Source organism: Phocoena phocoena, chromosome 12 (genome assembly GCF_963924675.1).
Source record: "Phocoena phocoena chromosome 12, mPhoPho1.1, whole genome shotgun sequence".
Classification (NCBI taxonomy): Eukaryota; Metazoa; Chordata; class Mammalia; order Artiodactyla; family Phocoenidae; genus Phocoena; species Phocoena phocoena.
In genome coordinates, this window is record NC_089230.1 from 42,811,106 (window position 1) to 42,836,020 (window position 24,915).

Here is a 24,915-nt window from a genome sequence, read left to right on the forward strand (position 1 = left end):
GATTTGGTACTTCAGATTGTCTTGACAAAGAACACCAACACGAAAATATCTAGCCTTAAAGAGTTAATCCTCAGCAATTTAAAAAGTACCTATCCAGAATGACTCACTTCTGTACACTGCAAATTTCAAATTCGTTGTTTCAGGCGTAAACTTTATCTTGATGCTGGGTTGATTGAAATTTGTACAATATTTCCTTTTCAGGACAGCTACACCGGGACATATCTTAGGTTTCTGTGGTGGCTGGTTTCAGTTCTGTCTCAATAGACCTGATAAGGCTGTGTTTTAGTTAATATGTAGTGAAGTTCTGAAAGCGCTCTAACAAACTTCCTTGTCTTTAGCTAACCCTCAGAGTATTTGTCTATTAATTGCAGCTTTGTTTGCTTTTTCATTTTGAAATATGTATTTGGTTTCGAAGCGTTCTGTTTTCTCTCTCTGCTGCATCATTTGATTTGGGCGCTTTGATTTTTTTGAGAATTCATTATTAGAATAGTTTTACTGTTTGCTAAAGCATAGACGGTCAAAACCCAATTTCCTGCATAGCTGAACAAACCTCAAAGAAGCAAAGTGGTGGAGGATCCACCGAGTCTGATCCCGTCTCAGACTGCACGTTGTCACATGCTTTTGCTGAAATGCAATTTGCGTTCTCTACTTTGTTTACTTTCCATGTGAAGCGCTCTCCTAAGACCTAACCTTTACGCAGTGGGTGACTTTCTTTATGGGAGTAAAAGGAAGCTACGTTATGAAATAGCTGTTATGGGAGTGATACAAGCTATCTAGGATTCAAAGGTCTAAACACTATTTTAAAAGGCAAAGATATTCCAACACATCAAAACAAACCCAAAAAATCCACCGGCCACTCTTTCAACTGAAGTGATGAAACCCAAAGAATTCAGATAGCTAAATGGAGAAAATGAGAAGTTCGTTCATCTAAGAATCTGCCATTGGTGAAGTGATGAAGAACATTTACTGGCTTGTTCTGAAACTTGTCAATTTTGTGACTCTTGGCTGCATATGGACTTCTGTGGTACAGTGTACAATTTTAAACAGCTGCCTAAAGTCATGTGTAACTAACCTGGTAAGTTTTCCTGGTCTAATATTTGTCTTTGTAGAAATTAGAACATGTAGAATTCAGCTTGTTACAAATGCTTGAATTATTTTATCTTTATGAGAAGTTTTCTCATGAGAAATTGGTAGCAAGGCAAGAAAGATTCTTTTTCCAAAATAAGTTAGGAACATTAGTCATTACAGAAGGTAGGGCAGAGCTACTTTATTTCTTTAAGTTATCTGTTTATAGATCTTTTTTTTTTTTTGCAGGGGGGGCATGGGTTTCGGGTAAAGGAGGCTTAAATAAAATCAATTTTGCACACCTTAAAAAATATCAGTTAAACTCATTTATTACAAAATCATTTATATTTGTCTTGAAGCATGCAATAGGTTCGGCCACAGGGCAATGCCTTCTAATTGCAGGCAGCAGTACTATTTATACTATGGATGGATGACTGTATCGGGAAGTGGATGATGAGGGGAGCAGATATAGGTGCCGCAGAGAACATTTAATCTTACTATTAGTTATTATATATTTATATCTTATGTATTATATATTTATATATAATAATTACTATTAAAAGACAGAATTGTTGGTAAATTCCTTTCTATCTGTGCATTTGTAATTCTTTTGGTGAGTTTTGCCGGACATTTATGATGTCCTTCTCATTTCTGGGTGTCATTCCTCCTATATATAGTGTTTCATGTCTTTTCAGTTATTTTGATTTAGTTGTGCTTAAAACAGTCACTGAATCAACTTTAAAAACCAAATACATTCTAGCCAGGGAAAGATGCACTCTTCTTATCTAAAGACAAAGGAAATAGCATGATAGCTTACATGTGACAATACTTATAGTCATACTTTTAAAAATAATAAAAGTACTAAATACAATATTCACTATTATGCTAAGGTATTGGAGATAGAAGTCTATGGTAGAATAAAAAAGAAACATATTTGTGTTACACTCTTGGTTTAATTTAAACTATAGTTTAAAACACTACTTAGGCTTACTATGGTTAGTAGCACTTTTTTTTAAAAAGTTTGGTATTTTATATAAATCTTTGCTGAAGGCTTCACTGCTACGAATGTAGAATTGTGTGCTTTAGGTTTTTACAGTTGTAATCTAAATTTAAACATGGAAAAATGGGACTATTAAATGTTTTCTTTATTAAAAAATGTTCTCTGATTATAACAGTACATATTCATTGTAAAATATTTATAAGATAGAGAAGAGTTAGAGAAGAATAAAAGAAAAAATCCTATAATTCCACCACTATTAACCTATGATTGTATTTTCTTTCAGTGTTTTCCCTCAAATATGTATATAATTTTTCACACAGTTGTGTACCCAGCTTTCTCACTGAGCATTACATGGTGGGTTTTCCCCTATACCCTGAAGTTTTGATGGAAACAGGATTCTTAATATATTTAGAATACTCCATCGTATGAATGTACCACTGTAATTTGTTTATTAATTTCCCTACTATCAAAACTAATGTTGGTTGTTTCTATTATTCTATTTGTTTTATTTTTTTAGCTAAGCTTAGTTCTGTCTTATTTTGTGTGTGGGCTCCTTGATTTCAGGGCTTGGCAGGAGGAGTAGAGAGTCTGTCCTTTGCCGAGTTGCCTTCCGCTCACCACCTACAGAGAAAGGCACAGCTGATGCGGCGGTGGCAGAAGACCCAGTCTGCCAATCTGACAGTAATCATGTCCTCCATCTGGGCCTCCCACGTGGGGCTGGAGGGACAAAAGCTCGGTGCAAGAACAGTGAACGGAGCCATGGGTCAGAGGAAAGATATGGAAAAGTGCTCGAGTTTATTTCACTGTTTGAATTTTTTTTCTGTGCTATCCTTTTTAGCCTGGATTTTTGCTATGAAGGTCATCTTCGATTTCACTGGTGGTCCTTTTTTTTTTTTTTTTAATTAAAATTTTTTTGCTTTATCATGCTGGGTATACAACATACTTCCTATAACTGCTAATTCATGTATTTCAACATTTCTGGAAAATTATTAGTCATCATTTCTCAAAAGGTTGTCTCTACTATATCCTCTTCTTGCCTTCTGAGACTCTAATTGGATGTATATTATATTATTCTCACTGGGTGGTTCTTGATATTGAGGCATCTTTGTCTTTTAAAAAGAAACAAAAGAGTCTTGTACAAAGGAATGTTAGAATTGCTGTCCCAAAATGCACAAATCAGTGTTCTATGCTTGAGCATGGGTTTTACATTAATGGAGGAATCTGTATGTATTAGTTGAGTGTATTAACTGACCTGATATTTTAAAATTACATATGCCATGTGCTGCAGAGAACAAAAAATAATGTTCTTCAGAACACTAGTATTGTGAGATCCTTTATAAAAAAGAAAAGAGATTCATGGCCAAATAATTTATGGAAATGCTTATTGCCATACTCTCTTTTTGTAGATCCACAGGACACAACCGCATATTAATGGCTTTGTTTAATCAGAATTTTCTGATTTTCTTTGGCAACGAAACTCTTTTTTTGAGTAACAAATCCGAACAGCTGAGGGACTAGTGTTCAGAAGTGCTCTTTTACAAGTATCAACTCAATTCAAAAACAGACTTAGAAACTATAGGATTCAGAAGGTTGTCCTGTTTAAAAAAATGTACTAACATCAATACCTTTCTTGTATATCAATATGTAACTGTATAACAAGATAATGGAACAAAACCATAATCCAAAAATTCCATAAAATATCCAGAAATTAGCACAATTTGTACTGGTATAGGAATAGACAAGCCAGTAAAAGAGAATACACTCCAGAAACAATACCATGTACATAAGGGAGTGTGGAATATGATAAAGACGATCCTTCAAACCAAAGTGGGGCCATCCATTTAGAATGAAAAATAACTCCTTCCTTCAGCAGGCGAAAGAATAAGTAAACTGCGGCAATCCAGGAAATGGAAAATTATTCTAAGCTAAAGAGAAACGAGCTATCAAGCCATGAAAGACATGGGGGAAACTTAAATGCACATTACTAAGTGAAAGAAGCCAATCTGAAAAGGCTGCATACTGTATGATTCCAACTGTATGACATTCTGGAAAAGGCAAAACTATGGAGATACTGGAGAGATCAGGGGTTGAGAGGGATGGCGTTGGGCTAGGGGGAGATGAACAGGTAGAACACAGAGGACTGTTAGAGCAGTGAAAATACTCTGTATGGTATTGATATCATAATGAGGGATATATCTCATTATACTTTTGTCCAAACACCAAGAGTGAAGGTAAGGTAAAATGTGGACTTCGGGTGATTATGGTTATGCAAATGTAGGTTCGCCCTTACTAAAAAATGTACTATTCTGGTGAGTGGTGTTGATAATGGGGGAAGCTATGCATGTGTGGGGAAAGGGAGTTTATGGGAAATCTCTGTACCTGAATAATCTCAATTCTGCTGTACACCTAAAGCTGCTTTAAAAAAAAAAGTAAAAAGTTCAGTACTTCTTTCTTTAAAAAAAAAAGTTTAAAAGAAGGATTAAAAAAAATCCAACTCCTACATCACTACCAGATTCAAATAAATTCCAGGAGGCATTTAAGAAAAGATATGATTTAAATACAAACAGACAAGTAGCAAAACCAAAACAAAACAAGACCTCATCCTATAAAAATATTAGAATAAATTAGGGATGAATATTTCTACAATCTTGGAGTGGGAATGCCTTAAGAAGCCAGCTTCAAAAATCCAGGATCACTAAAAGAAATAATTAATAAATTCAACTGCTTAGAAACTAACTATATGACAATAAACGGAAGACAATAAAAATAAAGCCAAAGAATGGAAAAAAGCTTTACGTATGATAAACACAATTTTACCAACTCATATATATATAGGAGTATTTAAATTAAGTTTAGAACATGAAGACTTACTTTAGAAAAGAAGAACTATGAATGGTGAAAAAACGTGAAAAATGTTCAACCTCACAGCAACCATAGAGTTGCACAGAAAAAATGAATTATCAATTTTCTTCTATCAGATTGGCAGAGATAAAACATTTTACAGTTGGCCAAGTTTGTATAAGACGGGACTTTCATGGGCTATTGGTTACGATGTAAGTTGATAGATTTCTAGAAAACAGTGGGTTAATAAGTGTCAAAATTAAAAGAGAAAATATACTTTTAACACTGAACATCAAGAAATTTATCTGAAGAGATTATTGCGTAACTAACGATATGTCTGCAAAAGGCTGCTTATAGCAAATTTGCACATATTAATGTTAGATTTCTAAGCACCTGGCACTGTACTATAATAATGAATATATGATTTAATTGAATCCTCACAGAACTTTATGTTTATTAATATTATCCTACTTATGTTTCAGATGAGAATACTAAGTTTAAACAGCATAGGTAACTTTCAAAATGTCACATCAGGAGCAAATATTATATGTGGGATTAAAATACAGATCATTCTGCTCTGTTTTATTATTAGGGTAGGAAGTAAAGAATGAAATTAGTTCCGGCTGAGGCGGGCAAGATAGAAAAGCTTGTGCCAAGCAGTAGGTGTTGGGTTGAGTTTTTAAGATCCGGGACTGGGATTGTGTCTTTCAAGCAGGCAATTGGAGCAGGTGGAACTAAGTTAAACGACGAGGATCCTAAGTCCAACGTGAGGAATTTGGTGCAGACTACAGGCGGCATCCGTGCTTTGGTTAAGAGCACAGGCTCTGGAGGCTCCGTGCCGTATTCAAATCCTAACTCTTGGACAATTTACAAAACTTCCCTGAGTATCAGCTGCACAACGGAATTAGCAATAGTACCTGTTGAATAGGGTTGTTGGGACGTTAAATAAGACAGTGTAAAACACCGAGAAGAGTGGCTGGGACGTGGGAATCACTCACTAATGTTAGCTGTGATAATGAGGAGGAAGGGGATGGAAAGGGAGTGGAGATCAGGAAAGAGGGTTGACAAATCTGCTTCATCAGAACCCCCTAGACCCAACTCAGGAAGCTACCTTGCCCAAGCCCATTTATGGGCACGCCATTCAGCCTGTTAAATTTAATTTTGAGAGCTGCCAACAGAAGGACTTAATACTGTTACAGTGTGACTTTATGGTCATCAAGAAACATCTGTTGCTTTATTGTTTAAAAATTACCCAGCATCCACCCTTTTGCTTTTATGAGCTAACCCTGATGTTTTTGAAGGGGTAGAAAAAATTCAATTGCAAATTCACTATCTTACGCTTGGTTGTGTATGGTTGTGTTTCAGTCACACAAAGGGGAATCAAAGGCTTCATCTGGAACAAAATTATGAAAACAAAGATCTGTGAAGTATGTGGCTGCACAATTAATCTAAAAGATACAGTTCTTACTCTCCGTGTATTTATTATCTAAAAACACAAAAAATTAAGCCTTCTTCTCCTTTCCCTACAAATACAAGTGGTAGGGAATGGAGATTAGAGGAATCTTTATGTACACATCAAATGAAAGGAAAAACGTCAACATTTGTCCTTTGGTTCCTGTGTCTGATTACTTCTCAAGTAAACCCCCATGACGCTAGGTCACCGGATGATGTTTCCAAGAGACACGACTTCTGGATCATTCCTGAGTAGTAGGCCATGTTGAATTCATGGATTTATTCCTTCAGCTTATAGTTATTGAACACTCATTATCCCTCTGGCACCGTTCTAGATGCTGGAGAGAGTGGAGAGCAAAATGGATGGTGCTTACGTGGAAGGGAGAGACAGGGCTCCACAAACTCAGTAATGGCCGCCTTTTCTCTTCCCTCTGATAAGCACAGACTGTGTGGAAGGCCACAACAGATGCTTAAGCCACCTCCCAAGCCCCTATAGATTTTCGATTGTCTCTTGGAACGCATCTTGCTTGTAGTGCTGGGTCAGCCCAGGACAGATGGCGTGCTTCTTGCTGAATTAATCACCTCTCCAATTTAATGGTTCGAATTCAGCAACTTTTAAGGGGAGGTTCTGGTCAATACCAATTAGAGTTACTAAAAATATTCACTTACTTTTCCTCTGCCTATAATTCTAAGTCAATGAGTGAGGCAGGTTGACAATTAGATCATATCCATGTAAGGCTATTCGGGTGCATATCTGACTATCATAGACTCAGCTTTGCCATCCTTTCTAAGTCCTTCTGCCCATGAAGGTCTCCACTCAAAAATGACCAGGGAGAGGATGGACAATTGATAGACTTTTCCCACCTTAGTTTCTGTTTATTTTCCTCCAGCACAAAAGAAGTTCTTCAAATTTTTGAAAGTAAATTGAGAAATAAATTGAGAAATAAACAGAGTAATCTGTTGTTTTACTATATGCAAAATTCTGAATTTGTATTTCTCCTCTGTTCTTAATAAGGCTGCTTTTAAAAAAGAAAAATGCCATGTGCCATGAGGCAGGGCTAGAAGGCCTGACCCCCATTTTGACACAGGGCAGCTGCTGCACTTGCCTACACACATGTGGACATACACACTGCCTCTGTGTAAAGCCTAGAATGTGTCTGCACATTGGGCTTTTAAAAATTAACATCCATCTCATATCTATCTATGAGAGAAATGAGACTTTAGTTTTGGTTTGTTTTAAGAAAAAAAAACCCACCCTGACTTCAATGAACTATTGGCAAAAAAAGATGATGCCATGACTGTGTGCATGAAGGGAGGATGGTCTTCAACTGAAATGCTGTTAAACATGCACCACGCTTGACCTTTTGGGCATTTGTGAACAATCTAGAAATTTCTGGGTTGTGACTGTACATTTACATTTTAAAGGACCTGGTGACAGAAGATTATTTTTTTTGTAAAAATTGCCACATTATATGTGAACACTTTGCTAAGTGGCTTATCGTGAAATTTGCCGAATCTCTGAAAAAGCAACAGTTCAAAATGAGGTTTCGAGAATAATTCTGACCAGGATGTCTTTTGTTGGTGTGGCTGCTTCGATTAAAACCTTCTGTGAGGCAATGGCCCTTGCGTGATAGGCCCAGATGCAAATTAAGGTGACAACAGTATGTTGACCTACTAAACAAAAAGCACAACAGCTCTGTAACCATGAACAGATACGGTTACTTCCCTGCTTAGTGAAAATTGCACACCCAACCCCCTAACACCCCGCCCCCGCCCCAAAGGAAACAACAACCTGTTTCAGCAGTGGCTTCTTCTGGGCATATGTAAATCCCTTCATGGAAAGTTACGAAACCCGCGTTAATCCCACCTGTGAATGATTGTAGTATTTAACCCAGAGGTTAGTTCCTATAATGCTCATTTCACGAAAAGCCCCCCACCCCCATTTTTAGTGGTTAGTTTGTATAAAGCAAGCTCCAGACTGTAAGCCTGAAAAACCACAGTTTTCCCAAACAGGCAGGATTTCCAGCGAAATAGTGTGAAGGCGACAGGGTGAACAGTCTTAAAGTCATTATTCAGACAAACTGAAAGTCTCTAAGTATGATGGTATAGGCCACCATAACCTTGGAGTCCTTTGAATGAGTTTTTGAACACGACACATGTAATTGTATACGTGATTAGCATAGTCATCAATCTGTTTCGGGTATGCATATGCTATATTTATGTTTTAAAGCCCCCAGTACCACCTTTGTCTCTGCATGAGACAATTTAAGTGAGTTGCTGGTATCAGGACATTGTGGCATTCTCCGGGTCACATGGTTGGCAACTTACTCAAGAAAATTTGAACACAATGTTTTTCTCATTACCCTTATTTTTTTTTAAACCGTAGTTTTATACAAAACGATTTCATCTGTCTTCTGGTGGTACAGTATTTACAACAGAATGGTTATATGTTAAATGGTTGACTTTTCAACCAACTCAAACACCTGGTTAGCATAAATCTTTTAATAGTAATGCCATTCCATTAACTCCTTTGTTACCAGAACTTCTGAAAATCCCTTTGCTAAAGAGTTGGAGAGTGACTGGCTATATAAACCCCAAATACTGCATAGCCATGAGAATTAAGACATACTGTTCATATTAGTACATGAGACTTTATAAGGAACAAAATCAAGTTGTTTCTGGGCTTCAGGTTATTAATCTCATGATCAAATAGTCTGTTTAGCTTATGACTTCATTTTCCCATTTCTGGATTTCATATCCAAGCTCACTAATGATTTCTATACTGGAAGCAATTTCTTGGATGGAGGAAAATAGTTTTTCCCATTATCCAAAAAAATCCAAAATAATAAATACGGAAACACAAGAAAGAGATACACCTTGAAAAATCTTACCTAGGGAAATACCCACATTTTTACCTTGTGTGTAATGAATGCAAATGTATACAGAGTTAGGTTGGAATATGAATATTTTTTGTATAGTCTGTTATATAATGTTAATTAAATGCAGTCAATGGTTGTTTCAGTCTCTTAAAATAAGAAAGAAAAATGCAAACATAATTCATCTCTAATCCAGCAGTCCTTGATTAATTGACTAATTCACAGGCTTATTTAATACTATATAGAACCTCTCCATTGTTCTTAACTACTCCTTTTGGCTACACCCCCACTCCCACCTTCATCATTTTTGCAGAGTCCTTAAGCATTACATCTTAGACAGGCATACTTCGTTTTACTGCACTCTGCATATATTGCAGTTTTTTGCAAACTGAAGATTTGTGGCAACCTTGTGTTGTCTGATGATGGTTAGCATTTTTTAGGAATAAAGTATTTTAAATTAAGGTATGCACATTATTTTTTTTAAACACAGTGCCATTGCACACTTAATAGACTACTGTAGTGCAAACATAACTTTTATATGCACTGGGAAACCAAAAAACTTGTGTGATTCCATTTGTTTCGGTGGTCTGGAACTGAACTTGCGTTATCTCCAAGGTATGCCTGTTAATTTGCACTGGCATTTGTCTGGTTTCATGACTGATTTAACAACTTTAAAACAGTTGGCTCCTTACTTTACAGTTAGAAAACACTGAGGAGGCAACACTACTCCAGGAAGCTTTAAAAAAAAGGTGTCGTAGTTATACTGAACACAAGATTGATAGGGGTGTTCACTGCTTCCTTCTTCATTTCAGGGCAGACAGCTTGATGTCAGCACACCATACAATCTGAGTGCACCGGTGAGTAATCGCTTCCACTTCCTGGGACTTTATAGTGTTTGCATTGATAAAAAAGGGACAATGGTCAGGTTTGATTACCATAGAATAATTCCTAAGTAAAAGCTCATTTATTTGTGCCTGATGAAGGAAGTTGGATAGAAAACAGCGAGAAGTCTGAATCACAGAGTATTTAAACATGAGTTCAGGAACAGTGTGTTGAAGTGGAAAGAGCACAGGACTAAGCCATGACCATGATTTTGATTCTACATTGCTATGTGGCTTTGGGCAAATTCCTTAAAATTTCTGACATGTAGTTAAAACTACTAAAGTATGTGTATTCTGAGAGGGTTGGATTACATAGTCTCCACTGGTTCTTCTAATAATTACATTTATGGTTTTATCACTATTCTGCACCTGTATCCATTTACTCAACAAGCGTTTAGGGACTCCAAGTGTAAGACTAAACCAGACACTGTGCTGGGTAGTAGAGACTTAAGAATGAGTAAAATAGGGCCTCTATTTTAAAGGACTCTCAACCTTGTAGGAGAGACAGACATGGATAAAACCATGGCCAGACAGCCATGCGAGAGTCAGATCAGCCGTGTGTGGGAGGAGCAAAGAGAATACACAAGAGGAAAAGCACTTGTTTGCCTGAATGGCTAAAACTAGAAAGATGGACTGGAGGGGAGAGGTACACCGGTCAGAGGGAGCCCTTTGTGCCAAGACACAACGGTTTCAGAGAGCTTGACTGGTGCAGGAGAAGAGGAGGATTTCAGCTTGCTTGGAGGACAGGACGTTTGTGCAGAGACGGCAGGTAGAAGAGGTTGGCAAGCTAGGCAGGCCCACGTGGTGGAGAGCTGTGAGTACCATGTTGGTAATTTGGTTTCAGTGACACACAAGGTTTTAGGTAAGAGAAGGATATGATTAGGTTTTGTTTTAAAAAATCATTCCAAGTGTGGAAACAAGAGAGGTCCCTCAGGAGGCTGTTGGCAAGTGGTGGCAGGCACAGAAAAGCAAGGGCAGTGAGTGAGCGAGGAACCCAGATAGAGTCCAGGTAACGAAGGAGTGAGTCAATAGGACTTGATGATGGATTGTCCATGGGGCAAGGGGATGGCAGAAAGAGAAGCCACCCTGGTTCCTGGCTCGGGCAGCTCAGAAGATTGAAGCATATTAATGGGAAACACGGGACAGAGAGCAAATTAGAGGGTAGAAAGTGAGGAATCTGATGTTTCATTTGCTGAATTTGAGGTATTGTAGGGACTTAAATGGAGATATCTAATGAGCAATTGGAAATCTGTGTCTGGAGCTCCGGAAGGAGTCTCAGCTGAGGTTCACATGTGGGGGTTATTGACACCTCGGAAGGTTGAAGCTGAGGTGGGGGAATGTGTTCACTTGGAGAACTTGAAGAGTGAGAAGAGAAAAAGTTGAGCATAGGACACAAACACAGAAGGAGTAAGGAGAGGAAAAAAGAGATGGCAAAGTAGAAGGAACTGAGAAAAAGGTGGGATCTAGGTGTCATCATGGCCTGTGGACAGAAAGGTCAACACAGTAACAGGCACAGACAAACCAGGTAAGGGAAGGAGGAACTGGCTGAATCTGTTCAGTAGGAGGCCAGGGCAGCTCTGCAAGCAGGTTTCAGAGCAGCTAAGGGGTGCAAGCCAGCTAGTGGGCAGCTGACTTTCCAAACTGTCCACCTACTTAGGTTTTGATGGGCTGCCTTCTGTTTGAGTCCCCAGCTTTGCTTTTTGCTTGTTGTGTGAGGACACCCCATTGACCTCTATAATATGCTTGATGCCATGCTGTCCTGGACTTAACCTGCTGCCAAGCACCCAATGGACAGTGCGTTCCCTGAAGGTCTGGTGCTCTCTGGGATCCAGGCCTGCCCGCCCCAGGCTGGACTCCACTCAGCAACCCTGAGCCACACCAAGCCCTGTCTGCCTGTAAATATGACAGCTCCGCTTAGAATTCCAAAGGTCCTGATCCTTGTGAGGCCACAGATTTCTTGGTAGATTTCTATTTCAGAAAAACTTCATGTCACTATTTGCACTTTCGGGTGACAAGAAAAAATCATCCTTCTTCAGTCATCATTGTCTCGTATTGTCTCTTGTAGTGCATCCAAGGATGTCATTTTTGGACTTCTGCAGATCAGGAAAACTGTACTTTAAAGTGTGTAAGTATTAATTATGTTTCTGTTTTTTTTTTTTTTTTTTTTTTTTGCGGTACGTGGGCCTCTCACCGTTGTGGCCTCTCCTGTTGCGGAGCACAGGCTCCGGACGCGCAAGCCCAGCGGCCATGGCTCACAGGCCTAGCCGCTCCGCGGCATGTGGGATCTTCCCAGACCGGGGCACGAACCCGTGTCCCCTGCATCGGCAGGCGGACTCTCAACCACTGCGCCACCAGGGAAGCCCTATGTTTCTGTTTTGATACTACTGTTTCCCTTAAGAGAAACGTTCTCCAAGAGGATTCCCACTTCAGCTTCCATTGGCTTTCGATTAGTTTGCTTGACTCTAAAGCAAAAGTATGAGTAATACATAGTAACAGAAAAAATGAGATTAACATTATTAATGCAACTGGAGATGGAGGGAAGTTGATGCAAACCATGGAACCTGGAGATGACCAGTTGCTCCAAATTATAAAGGCCTTTCAGTAGAATGTTAGGTATTTGTTCAATTTCCTAGCCCTGCACTTCTCAAATTTTAATACGCAAATATCAGGGATCTTGCTAAAATGCAGACTCTGATTCAGTAGGTTTTGGGCAGGACCTGAAATTTTGCACTTGTAACAAGCTCCCAGGTGATGCAATGCTTGTTGTTTCCAGACCACACTTTGGATAACAGGGTCCTAGGTCATGTTCAGTTTCTCTTCAGGGAACATGGTAGCAATCTCATCCAGAGGGCACAAACACCTGGGTTTACTCCACTTTGTATAGGAAATACACCCCCAGTACTTTATTTTTCATTTATCCTGCTTTGCCAATTAGTGTGTGACTTTGTTAAGGTACTTCACCCTTGGTACTTTGCTTTCCTTATGGATAAATGAGTATAATAATCGAATCTCCCTGCTAGGGATAGTGCCTGTTACACTATAATTACTCCAATCTCATGGCTAAGAATTCTGTAATTTAAAAATGGGTCGCGGACTTGCCTGGTGGTGCAGTGGTTAAGCATCTGCCTGCCAGTGCAGGGGACATGGGTTCGAGCCCTGGTCCGGGAAGATTCCACATACCGTGAAGCTACTAAGCCCGTGCGCCAAAACTACTGAGCCTGCGCTCTAGAGCCCGCAAGCCACAACTACTGAGCCCACATGCCACAACTACTGAAGCCTGTGTGCCTAGAACCTGTGCTGCGCAATAAGAGAAGCCACTGCAATGAGAAGCCCGCACGCCACAACAAAGAGCAGCCCTCGCGCGCCCACACAGCGATGAAGACCCAATGCAGCCAAAAATAAATAAATAAATAAATAAATTTATTAAAAGCAAAAACGGGTCGCTTTGTTCAGGTTGTTCAAGTCAGAGATTAAATCAGTTAGGATCATAATAACTTTAGGTAATATCATTTTCTATTAATGACTCAAATTATAGCATTGAGATTTAAATCCGTCATTAACATCTCCTTATGTACAGTCCTTATAGCTTTTCTTATTAGTGTGTCTTCACAGATCTCCGCTATGGGAGTCACTTAATGCCCACTCTCATGCTTGTGACTGTGTGCTTCATAGAATGGAATTTACCAAAAGATGGAGCAGATGCTGTCTGCACTTGGGAATTATTACACACTCTAAAAACACTTTTCCTTCTCCTTGGTAGCACTTTGTCCAAATGTCAATTTAAATCATTATTTGTCTAGTTATGTGTTTAGTATCTTTTGCCGACATGTAAGCCCATCAAGGCAGGATCCTCTCTGTCTTGCTCACACTGTGTCCCTTGCACTGAACACAGTGAGGGGCTCGTAGCAGGTGCTCAGATTGCACTTGCTGAGTGAGTGAATGGGAAGTACCATTTGTTGCCAGTAACAGTCCAGGAAGCAGAGTGGACGCTGGAGCAGCCAGTCTGGGCAGAGGAACCCGCCGGCCTTTCCTAGCCAGAGCTGTTGGTGGTTTTCATTTCAGGTTCTGTCTCCCTGGGCACCTGCCAACACCCCTTCATTCTCTAACCCGGTCCATGACAGATTACCTCTTAAGTGACTGGGATTTTTTAGTAGACATCATGCATCCCTGTTTCTCCAATGATGCAAACAGCATAATTTTTATAGCTGTTTGTACAGCAGCCTTCCTGGATGGAAGGCCCATCTATGGGCTCCCTTGCTTCTGATATTTTTTTATTGATTATTTTGTCAGTGGTAGAGCAAGAAATTAATTTGGAAGAAATGCCTAGCTAAGTGTCATTAAAATTATTTACAACTTTAGAGGTTTTCAATAATTTTACTTTCCGTTTCTTTCTATGCAGAATGATACCTATGCTGCTGTTTGTGAGGTGAGTGTCAGTCACTTACAGAAAACATGTCATTAAACCCCATGTCTTTCTGTCTTGTCCTTAAAAAGCTGTTAACATAAGAATGAAGAAAAGTGAGTCATTCTTAATGCACAGAAATGTTCTTCCTGGGAGTGCTCTACTCTGGCTATAAAAATGACTGTATAATTCCATTTTGACATAAGTATTTGCTGTGCTTTATATATCTATGTGCATACATAAAATGCATATATGAATGTATATAGATGTGTGTATGCACGCACACACATTCACATATATACATGTGTATTACTCTAATCTGGTTTGAAAGGTTCTGATTCCTGAAGCCTGGGTGGGAGAGGGTGGCAGGAAGAGAGGAAAAGGCACTTGGAGGACTACCCTCATCTCTGCTGATTTCATTTCTTCCCCATAAAGCCTATGCACTATCATTAATACAGCGCATTAGAAGAGATCCCTTTACACAGGGAGATCAGCTCTGCTTTGTGACAAAGGGATAGGGAGGGTGGGAGGGAGACGCAAGAGGGAAGAGATATGGGAACATATGTATATGTATAGCTGATTCACTTTGTTATAAAGCAGAAACTAACACACCATTGTAAAGCAATTACACTCCAATAAAGATGTTAAAAAAAAAAAGGAGAGATCCCTTTAGTTACAATTTTCTTCCTTATTCAGTGAACTCTTTCAACAACAATTTGAAACACAGCTTTTTAAATTTTTAATTTTAACTAATTAATTTACTTCCTGCTATGACAATAAGGGACCTTGTGCAGACTCTGGTGCCCAGGTCTCTTCTTATCAACGCCTCCCCGCCATCCCTGCCCCCAGTCTCCCTCACCCTAGGAGCTCCCTCTCCTGCTCTTGACTTTCTTCTTCCTTCAGAAAGACCTTGGGATTTTGATCTTTTCCTACTCAATCTCCTTCAACTAAACTTCCCTGTCCTGGATTCCATACCCTTCAGAATTCATTTTAGTTTATTTGACAATAAGTATTTATGATGAAACGGCATTATTTCTCACTTTAACATCTATGCTGTATTCTATTTAAAATGTCCTTGAAACCAGAGAACAGAACTATCCTATCTTGCCTGAGGAAGAAACAGAGATTGTCATTCATTAGTAAAATAGAAAAATTTCCTTTGAGTGGAAAATAAAGTAAAAAGAAAAAAGTAAATTGGAATATTTTCTCAATAGTCTGCGGCAACCCTGTACCTGAGTGATTTTTCCTTGGGAGTGGATGGTGATTGAGTTGGGTAAGAAGAGATAAAACAGAGAAGAAAATTTGCTCCGTATGTAAATAGATAATTAATGTTCTTTCCTGATTGAGATTAAAAAAAAAAAAAAGACTGCCTGAGAACTCTCTTATGTGACCAAAATAAAAGCAGCCAAAAAAACAGTCCCTGGAGGATTGTGTTTAGAAGCCAGAGAGAGTTAAAGCGTCTCAAGCGTTGAAGCAGCCCAGGACTGGGTTTCCAGTGTGGTAGTTCCCTGTTCATCAGTATGCTGCCCAGTTGTCTGTGCTTATGTAATGTACATCTTTTCTCTCTATTGTAATATATAATTATTCTATTCTTTTCTATTTTGCTATTTTATATGTTAAATAATGTAGAACTGAACAGTAATACATGCTCAATAGAGGTGGAGGTAGAGATAAACATAGAGATATTTAACTAATTAATTAATTAATTAGGTTGCACCGGGTCTTAGTTGCAACATGTGGGATCTAGTTCTCTGCAGGGATCAAACGCGGTCCTCCTGCATTGGGAGCACATAGTCTTAGCCACTGGACCACCAGGGAAGTCTCGAGAGAGATATTTTAAACTCAGCTGCTCACACCTTTAGGAAATCAAACTCCTCAACCATCAAAGCTTCAACCTAGGAAGCTTGGAATCTGCCCACATGTTCCTTGGAGGGAATAGTTTTACAACTGGTAGCTTAGCAAAATATAACTTGGAAAATGATGTTAGCAAGTAAGGTGGCTTATCCCTGAAGAACACAAATTAGATTATCCTAATCTAAAAGGTTCTAAAAACCTTTTTGTGGCTTCTCATTGCCATTTGAGAAAAAATACAGACTGCCAGTGTTTGCTGACACCCCTGCCTCATCTTGCCCCCTCTTCCTTGTGCTCTGTACTGGCCACACTGGCCTTTCCCTCTTCTCTGAGTATATGTGGCACATGCCTGCCTCAGGGTGTTTGCCCTTGCCGAGACTTTTGCAAGGCCAGCTCCTTCTAATCACTCAGGTCTTGCCTTGGGGGTCACCTCTGCATGGTTCTTCCTGAGTCCCCTCACTAAAGTTAGTCCCCTTCCTGTCTGGTCATGCCGTCTGCCTTTGACTTGTTTTATTTTCCTCATAGCACTTTTCATATCTGAGCATATTTTTTTTTTTTTTTTTTTTTTGCTGTACGCAAGCATGTGGGATCTTCTTGGACCGGGGCACGAACCCGTGTCCCCTGCATCGGCAGGCGGACTCTCAATCACTGCGCCACCAGGGAAGCCCCTGAGCATATTTTATCTTTTAAGTTTGTTACTCCATTATTGTCTCTTCCCTTCTAAGAGAATGTAAATTCCATGAAGTCGGGGAGCTTGCCTGTCTTATTCATTGCCATACCCTTAAAACCTAAAACAGTGCTTGGCATATAAAAGGTATCAATAAATATTTTTTGATGAGTGAATGAATGGTTTTTTAGGAGATGAAGCCACAATTGGTGTAGAGACTCTGCACTAGAGGCATCCCAGGAGGATGGTGGGGCATGTCCTCCTTGTGCTACAGGAATAAGAAAAGTCACCGACAGCAGGTGTGCCAGTCTGGGAAACACAAGCATGGAGCCAGAGGGATGATGATAAAAATGGTCTTACTGCTGTGAGAACAGAGACAGCAAACTGGTGCAGCCCCTGGGAAGTATGAACTTGGCTTCTGCAGTGGGAATGGCAGCTCAGTAGCCTGGAATATGCTGTATAAACACTCATATCCAGGGGCTGTGAGCTCAGATTCTGTGAATTTCTTAAATCCGAATTCCTTTAGATTCTCTCCAGGCCACTTGAGCTTGAGAAACAGTGGATAATTTCATTTGAAGTCTAATGTTAGATTAGAGAGAGAGAGAGGAAGGCACACACAGAGAGAGAGAGAGAAGGAAATCCTAATCAATAGCTTTTGCCTCCACTTGAGAAAACATTTAAACTCCTTGGAGTACAAACTTCTAGTTATAAGATTGACAGGTTCTGGGGATCTAATGTACAGCATGGTGATTACAGCTAACAACACTGTATTATGTACTTGAATGCTGCTAAAGAGCTGATCTTAAATATTCTTATCACAAAAAAGAAATGGTAATTATATGATGGGATGAAGGTGTTAGCTAATGCTTTGGTGGTAATCATTTATCTCAAAAAAGCTGGAAAAAAATACAAGCTTCACCAAAGTAAACAAAACGAAACATTTAAACTCTTAGGTCAGGACTAGCTACATTTCCAGATAAACATTCTTCTATCTCCTTTCTTCGTCCTCAGTTTTCTTTCTTGAAAAGAAAATCCTACGTTAATGATAACTTTGCTCCCACTTGGTATATTTATTCTCTGCAGTTAATGAATGTGTTGAATGTATTTTACTGAAACCTGCAAAGAAGATGTGAAAAGTATACTAAACCCTTAAGTTAAATAATCCTGAGCCCAAACTGAAGTATTTAAATTAATCCTTAACTAAGCAAACCTAGGCTTATCAGGCTCCACTTCCACTGAGTGCACAGATCAAACGTGGGACAGCTAAGTATTTGCAAATTACAGCCCTTCTCTACCTGCATGTTCAGAGTAAATGCATTGTGTCATGGTTTCCACTATTATCATGAGAAACAATAGCATGTTGTCCTAGGTATTGTAAACTGAAGCAGGAAGATTGATCATGATTGTGTTGTAGTTTTACAATGTGTGCCTTTTCTCCAAGTCCCCCCCCCCACTATTAACTATTGTTAATGCACCTGCTAAAAGTTGCAGGAAATTTATCTCTCAGTCACCAAAATGTTTTCTGTTAATGAGATAAACATGTTAATCATTATTAGTTTTTTGTAGACCTTAAAATTTAACGTTGGCATTAAGACAACCATTGAAATGTTTAGTTACTATAAAGTTTATAGTCCATTTTTAATCTTTCAAGGAAGACATGGATATATAAAATAAATAGGCATAACTTTAGGCTAGAGCTTTAGGTTATTAACTCACTAAACCTTTGACTAAGATGGCAAACATATCGCATTGTGGGGCTCAGTATTTTGTCACATTGTGAGGTGTCACGCATTAGAGGGTCATGAAATCAATTTACTGAATAAACAGTCACAATAAAATGACATAGAACAGAACATATAAGATTGCATCACAGGTCAGGATTCCTTTTTGGGATGAAAATATTCTAAAATTAGATTGTAGTGATGATTGTACAAATCTTTGAATTACTAAAACCCACTGAACTATGTGCTTTAAATGGGCGAATTTTATGGTTATGTAAAATATATTTCAATAAAACTGTTAAAACAGGGAAAAAAATATCATTTCGAGAATCTTTTTTTTTCCCAACATGTATGTGTGTACTAAGTTGTTTTGTTAAAGGTATTTTGGAATTTGGGACGTGGTCAAAAAAGATTGAGAAGTGTTGTTCTAATCCCACTAGCAAATGGGAACTTAATACTTATTACAGCTGAAATACTTGATATACATGTATGCTTATATATCAGGCATTCATATTTCAAAATTTACTTGAAGCTTATCAGAAAAGCAGTACAAAGGCTGTGCTGACTGGCATGCTACCTGTCTTCCATAGCGAGAATCCTGTGAGGTTGGCTGCAGCAGCGGGGAAGGTGCATATGGAGAGGAAGTGCTAGGTAAGCAGACGCAACCAACTGTTATTGAAAATAATTTACACTACTCCAGGGACCTGTGCTAATGTAGGGGTAATGAGCCACCTCTTAAAATATCTAGACTTCTATGTCTCAGTATGATCAATATATATATATAATTGAATATATGTATTATTGAATATATATATTTTTCGATAACTTCAAATGTGGAAGCCATTTTGACAGAGACTCAGCAAAACTCTTCTTTCAGAGCAAAATAGAGGAAACAGCACATGACATGTTTAGAACTTGAGATTTTGCCCGCAGTTCAGTGGATGCAATTACTTCTGTCTTAACGAGAAAGACCAATGTGAATCCTGAGCAACTTGATGTCAGGAAATGCCACTGTTTTAATGAACTGAAAGTGTAGAAGTATTTTATTTAATGCACATTTCATTACTCAGCTAACAGTTATTCAATCAAGTACCTACTATAGTTATGGCTCCCTACAAGACATTGGGAAATTTGCACAATGTATGGAAGTTGTCCTTCTCAGTGTTAAATTTTGAGTAAGTAGGGAACTTGGGTTTCCAGCTCCCTCTGACTTATTTCAGAGCAGGTTGGGTGTCTCTAAGTGACTTTGCCCAAGTGTGTTAATTCTCTAGTGGTTTCTGAAGGACCAATGCTTTGATAAATTATAGCCTATATGCTAGCAGCTAACTTGTCCAGAATTCCCCAGTGTTTCCTCCCACTGGGAGATAGACAGTTCCTTCCAGAACAAGAGATGATTGGTTCTTCCATAAGTTGTAGTCCTTGTTTCAGTGGCTTGCTCCTTGCTCTCAGTGGCTGATGGAAATTAGAAGGTGGATCTTGCCTTCCTATCCTGATTTGCTTCTGCCCTTTAATGTCCCACAAAAGACCCTCCTTGACATTTCTGTGGAGGGGTAGTGGTATTACATTTTTTACCTTCTGTGTAGTGGGAGTTAGTAGTGGATAAAATTTATATTTTGTGGTTTCCAAACTGTGCACTGAGGTTCCCCAGGGCATCACATCTACCTCACAGGGAGGTGTGGGGGCATTTTAAACATTGAGGGAAACACAAGGGTAGTCGATGTCTGTTGGACATCACAGGAACTACTAGCCAGAGGTAATTGATGGTATAAACAATGGATTGCACTACATTCCTTTCTATGCTATCATATCTTTACAATCCTGCGTTTTTGGTGTTGCTGTGTTAAAAAGCAAATACCATGAGGAATACAACGAGGAACAGGAAATAAGGATGGAGGTGTCCAGTCTGATTAGAATATTTGAGAAGTTGTGCAGTGTCCAGTAGGCACACAGGTCCGAGTAGTATGCAATTATTTTTATTTAGGGATGAAATAAATATATTATTTTGTCTTTCAATTTATGTGTTTTTTCCCCAATCATCTACTAAGTTGATAGGACACGCATACTCAAGTTATAATACTTAATAAATGGAACTGTTTAGGTGATTCTTTTGTTCTAGTGGGTCATGAAAAAATTACTAATACATATATATTTGCGGTACGCGGGCCTCTCACTGCTGTGGCCTCTCCCGTTGTGGAGCACAGGCTCCAGACGTGCAGGCTCAGCAGCCATGGCTCACGGGTCCAGCCGCTCCGTGGCATGTGGGATCTTCCTGGACCGGGGCATGAACCCGTGTCCCCTGCATCGGCAGGAGGACTCTCAACCACTGCGCCACCAGGGAAGCCCCAAAATTACCAATATATTAAAGATGCCAGAACTGAGAGAGTTTGGGAAACTTTGATTTACATCCTTTTCTCATATTCTAAAATTGTACTACCAACTTAATTATACAATTCTGTTAGAGTACAAGTGTAATCAGTGCTTTATTTTATATTTTTCATTTGGCTATCAATGTCTATGTACCACTAACTGAGATGTACCAAGTTTACATATATGGCATTTGTGCTTACAGACCTTATCTTTAGTTTGTTCTGATGAATCTTTTCACCCATGTACTTAAGACCCTGCTTGTCTTTAACACATCTGGTACCGGTCCATTTATCTGCGGATCTGCTACATTATTTTATTTTAGATACCCTCCATCCTCCCCTTTTCGTCATGGTGGGGATGATAACAGCTAATAATATATTGAAATAAAAATAGTTATTAGGCATTTATGAGTCAGGCACAGTTCTAAGTAATTTATAGGTTTTAGCTCTTTTTGTCCTCAGAGGTATAAACACTATTATCCTCCTCATTTTACAGATGAGAAAAATAAGGCACGAGTGTAAATACTTACTTGGCGCTGCATAGCCAGAGAAGGATGTAACTTGAATTTTAACCCAGTTATCTCATTCCAGAGCCTATTCTTAGCCACTCTGCTATATATTGAAAGTAGTATATAGCTCAGTTTAGCTTCTCTTCCTTTTTTAAAAAATTTTATTTTTATAAATTTATTCATTTATTTATCTATTTTTGGCTGCATTGGGTGCTGCTGCGCGTGGGCTTTCTTTAGTTGCGGCGAGCGGCGGTTACTCTTCGTTGCGGTGCACAGGTTTCTCATTGTGGTGGCTTCTCTTGTTGCAGAGTACGGACTCCAGGTGCACAGGCTTCAGTAGCTGTGGCATGCAGGCTCAGTAGTTGTGGCTCACGGGCTCTAGAGCACAGGCTCAGTAGTTGTGGTGCAAGGGCTTAGTTGCTCCACAGCATGTGGGATCTTCCCGGACCAGGGCTCAAACCCATGTCCCCGGCATTGGCAGGCGGATTCTTAACCGCCGTGCCACCAGGGAAGTCCCTAGCTTCCTCCTTCTCATTTGGTTCACTCTTGTCTTGATATTTTAGAATAAACCTACCTTATCTCTATCTTTCCATATGCATCACCATGGCTTTGAAACATATGTCTGTATTTAGCTATGAAATTTCCATTTACTTGTACTTATATAACTCTGGCCCCTTCTGCCCAGTTCTTAACTTACATCTTTTCTGATGTCTCCTGGTTCTTCTTCCTCGCTCTGCTGACCACTCCATCACTGGACTCCTCTTCAAGGTATCCCACAGCTATTCCAATCCCTGCTGTTGAGCATCTCACACTATAAAAAGGGAAAAATGGAACTGTGCTTTGCCTGTATAGTTATAGTATCCAAAAGTGAACCCTAAATGGAAGAATAAGCAGAGAAGGGTTGTGTGAAGCCACTCCGTGGGGCTAAACTCTCAGATGACAGTGGCTTTAATTTTTCTGGGTCACAGAGTATTTTTGTAGTATGGACTTTAATTAGTTCAGATTCAGTATCTATAGTGATTAGAATTGTGTCAACTTTTCCTTTAACTGGAAAGAGGTCATGGGAGTTTGTATTTAATCATTTTAAGCTCCTTAAAAAAATTTACCATCTTTCCTGAACCAGAGTAGTGATTCTTTTTCTATAAAAGAAAACTTATCCTCTAAGTTCAGGCAAAGATGCCTGCTTTTGCCACTTCTATATAGTACTGGATATCCTAGCCAGAGCAATCAGGCAAGAAAAAGGCATCCAAATTTGATGGATCCAATAAAAGCCATCCAAATTTGAAAGGAGGAAGTAAAAATTCTCTTTGTTTGCAGATATTATGATCTTATATGCAGAAAACCCTAAAGATACCACAAAATACCATGTTAGAACTAATAAACAAATTTGGCAAAATAGCAGGATACAAAATTAACACTTGAAAATCAATTGCATTTCTATACACTAATAATGAACCATCTGTAAAGGAAATTAAGAAAACAATTTCATTTACAATAGCATCAAAAAGAATAAAAACACTTAGAAATTAACTTAACCAAGGAGGTGAATGACTTGTAAAGTGAAAACTACAAAACATTTCTGAAACAAATTAAAGAAGACAAATAAATGGAAAGACATCCTTATTCATTGGTTGAAAGACCTGGTATATTGTCAAGATGTCAATATTACCAAAACAATCTACAGATTTAATGCAATCCGTATCAGAATTCCAAAGATGTTTTTGCAGATCTTTTGCATGAGATGGAAAGACCCATCCTACAATTTATATGGAATCTCAAAGCACCCCAAATCCTGAAAAGAAGAACAAAGCTGGAGGATTCATACGTCCTGATTTCAAACTTACTACAAACCTACAGTAATCAAAATACTGTGGTACTGGCATAAAGACAGACATATAGATCAGTGGACTAGAATAGAGAGTTCAGAAATAAATCCTTACATATATGGTTAAATGATTTTTGACAAGGGTGCCAAGACCATTCAATGGGGGAGAAGGCAGTCTTTTCAGCAAATAGTCCTGAGAAAACTGAATATCAACATACAAAAGAATTAAGTTGGATCCTTATAAAACATCATATACAAAAATTAACTCAAAACTGGGACTTCCCTGGTGGCGCTGTGGTTAAGAATCCTCCTGCTGATGCAGGGGACACGGGTTCAATCCCTGGTCCAGGAAGATCCCACATGCTGCAGAGCAACCAAGCCCATGCGCCACAACTACTGAGCCTGTGCTCTAGAGCCCGTGAGCCACAACTACTGAGCCTGCGTGCCACAACTACTGAAGCCCGTGCGCCTAGAGCCTGTGCTCCGCAACAAGAGAAGCCACCGCAATGAGAAGCCCACGCATCACAATGAAGAGTAGCCCCTGCTAGCCGCAACTAAAGAAAGCCCGTGTGCATCAGCAAAGACCCAATGCAGCGCCCCCAAAATAAATAAATAACTCAAAATGGATCCATGATTTAAATGTAAGACCTGAAACTATAAAAACCTGAGAAGAAAACATAGGGCAAAAGCTTCACAACATTGGATTTGGCAATGATTATTTGGATATGACATGAAAGGCATAGGTAACAAAAGAAAAAATAGACAAATTGAACTTCATGAAAATTAAAAAAATTTAAGCACACTATCAACAGAGTAAAAAAGGAACCAATAGAATAGGAGAAAATATTTGCAAATCACATATCTGATAAGGGATTAATATCGAGAATATATAGAAAACTCCTAAAATTCAACAACAAAACCCCCAAACAATCCAATTAAAAAATGGGCAAAGGACTTAGACATTTCTACAAAGAAGATATACAAATGGCCAAAGAGCACATGAAAAGATGCTCAACATTACTAATCATTAGAGAAATGCAAATCAAACCTACAATGAAATACCACTTCAAGGAAAAAAAAAAAAAAAAAGCAAAAAATCCCAGAAAAGTAAAAGTGTTGACGAGGATGTGGAGAAATTGGAATGCTGTGCACTGTTGATGGGGATGTAAAATGGTATAACTCCTGTGGAAAAAACCAAAAAATTAAAGACAGAATTACTGCATGATCTGGCAGTTCCACTTTGGGGTATATACTCAAAAGAATTGAAAGCAGGGTCTCAAAAAGATATTTATACACCCCTATTATACTCAAATATTGAATTCACAATAGCTAAAACATGGAAGCAGCCCAAATGTCCACTGACAGATGAATGGATTAGCAAAATGCAATATACACATACAATGGGATATTATTCAGACTTAAAAAGGAAGGAAATTCTGACATATGCCACAGCAGGAAT

At 38.9% G+C, this 24,915-nt stretch overlaps 1 protein-coding gene across 2 annotated transcripts in view; it reads left to right on the forward strand.

The window, feature by feature from the left end:
* The first annotated feature begins 952 nt into the window (after positions 1-952).
* ROS1 (ROS proto-oncogene 1, receptor tyrosine kinase) overlaps positions 953-24,915 on the forward strand; it is a 112,346-nt gene continuing 88,383 nt past the window's right edge. For both annotated transcript variants that reach the window (XM_065888762.1, XM_065888763.1), the window contains exons 1-5: positions 953-1,075; positions 10,047-10,091; positions 12,181-12,240; positions 14,515-14,541; positions 19,347-19,407. In XM_065888762.1, the coding sequence (XP_065744834.1) occupies positions 953-1,075; positions 10,047-10,091; positions 12,181-12,240; positions 14,515-14,541; positions 19,347-19,407 (316 nt within the window). The remainder of the gene's footprint in view (positions 1,076-10,046; positions 10,092-12,180; positions 12,241-14,514; positions 14,542-19,346; positions 19,408-24,915) is intronic.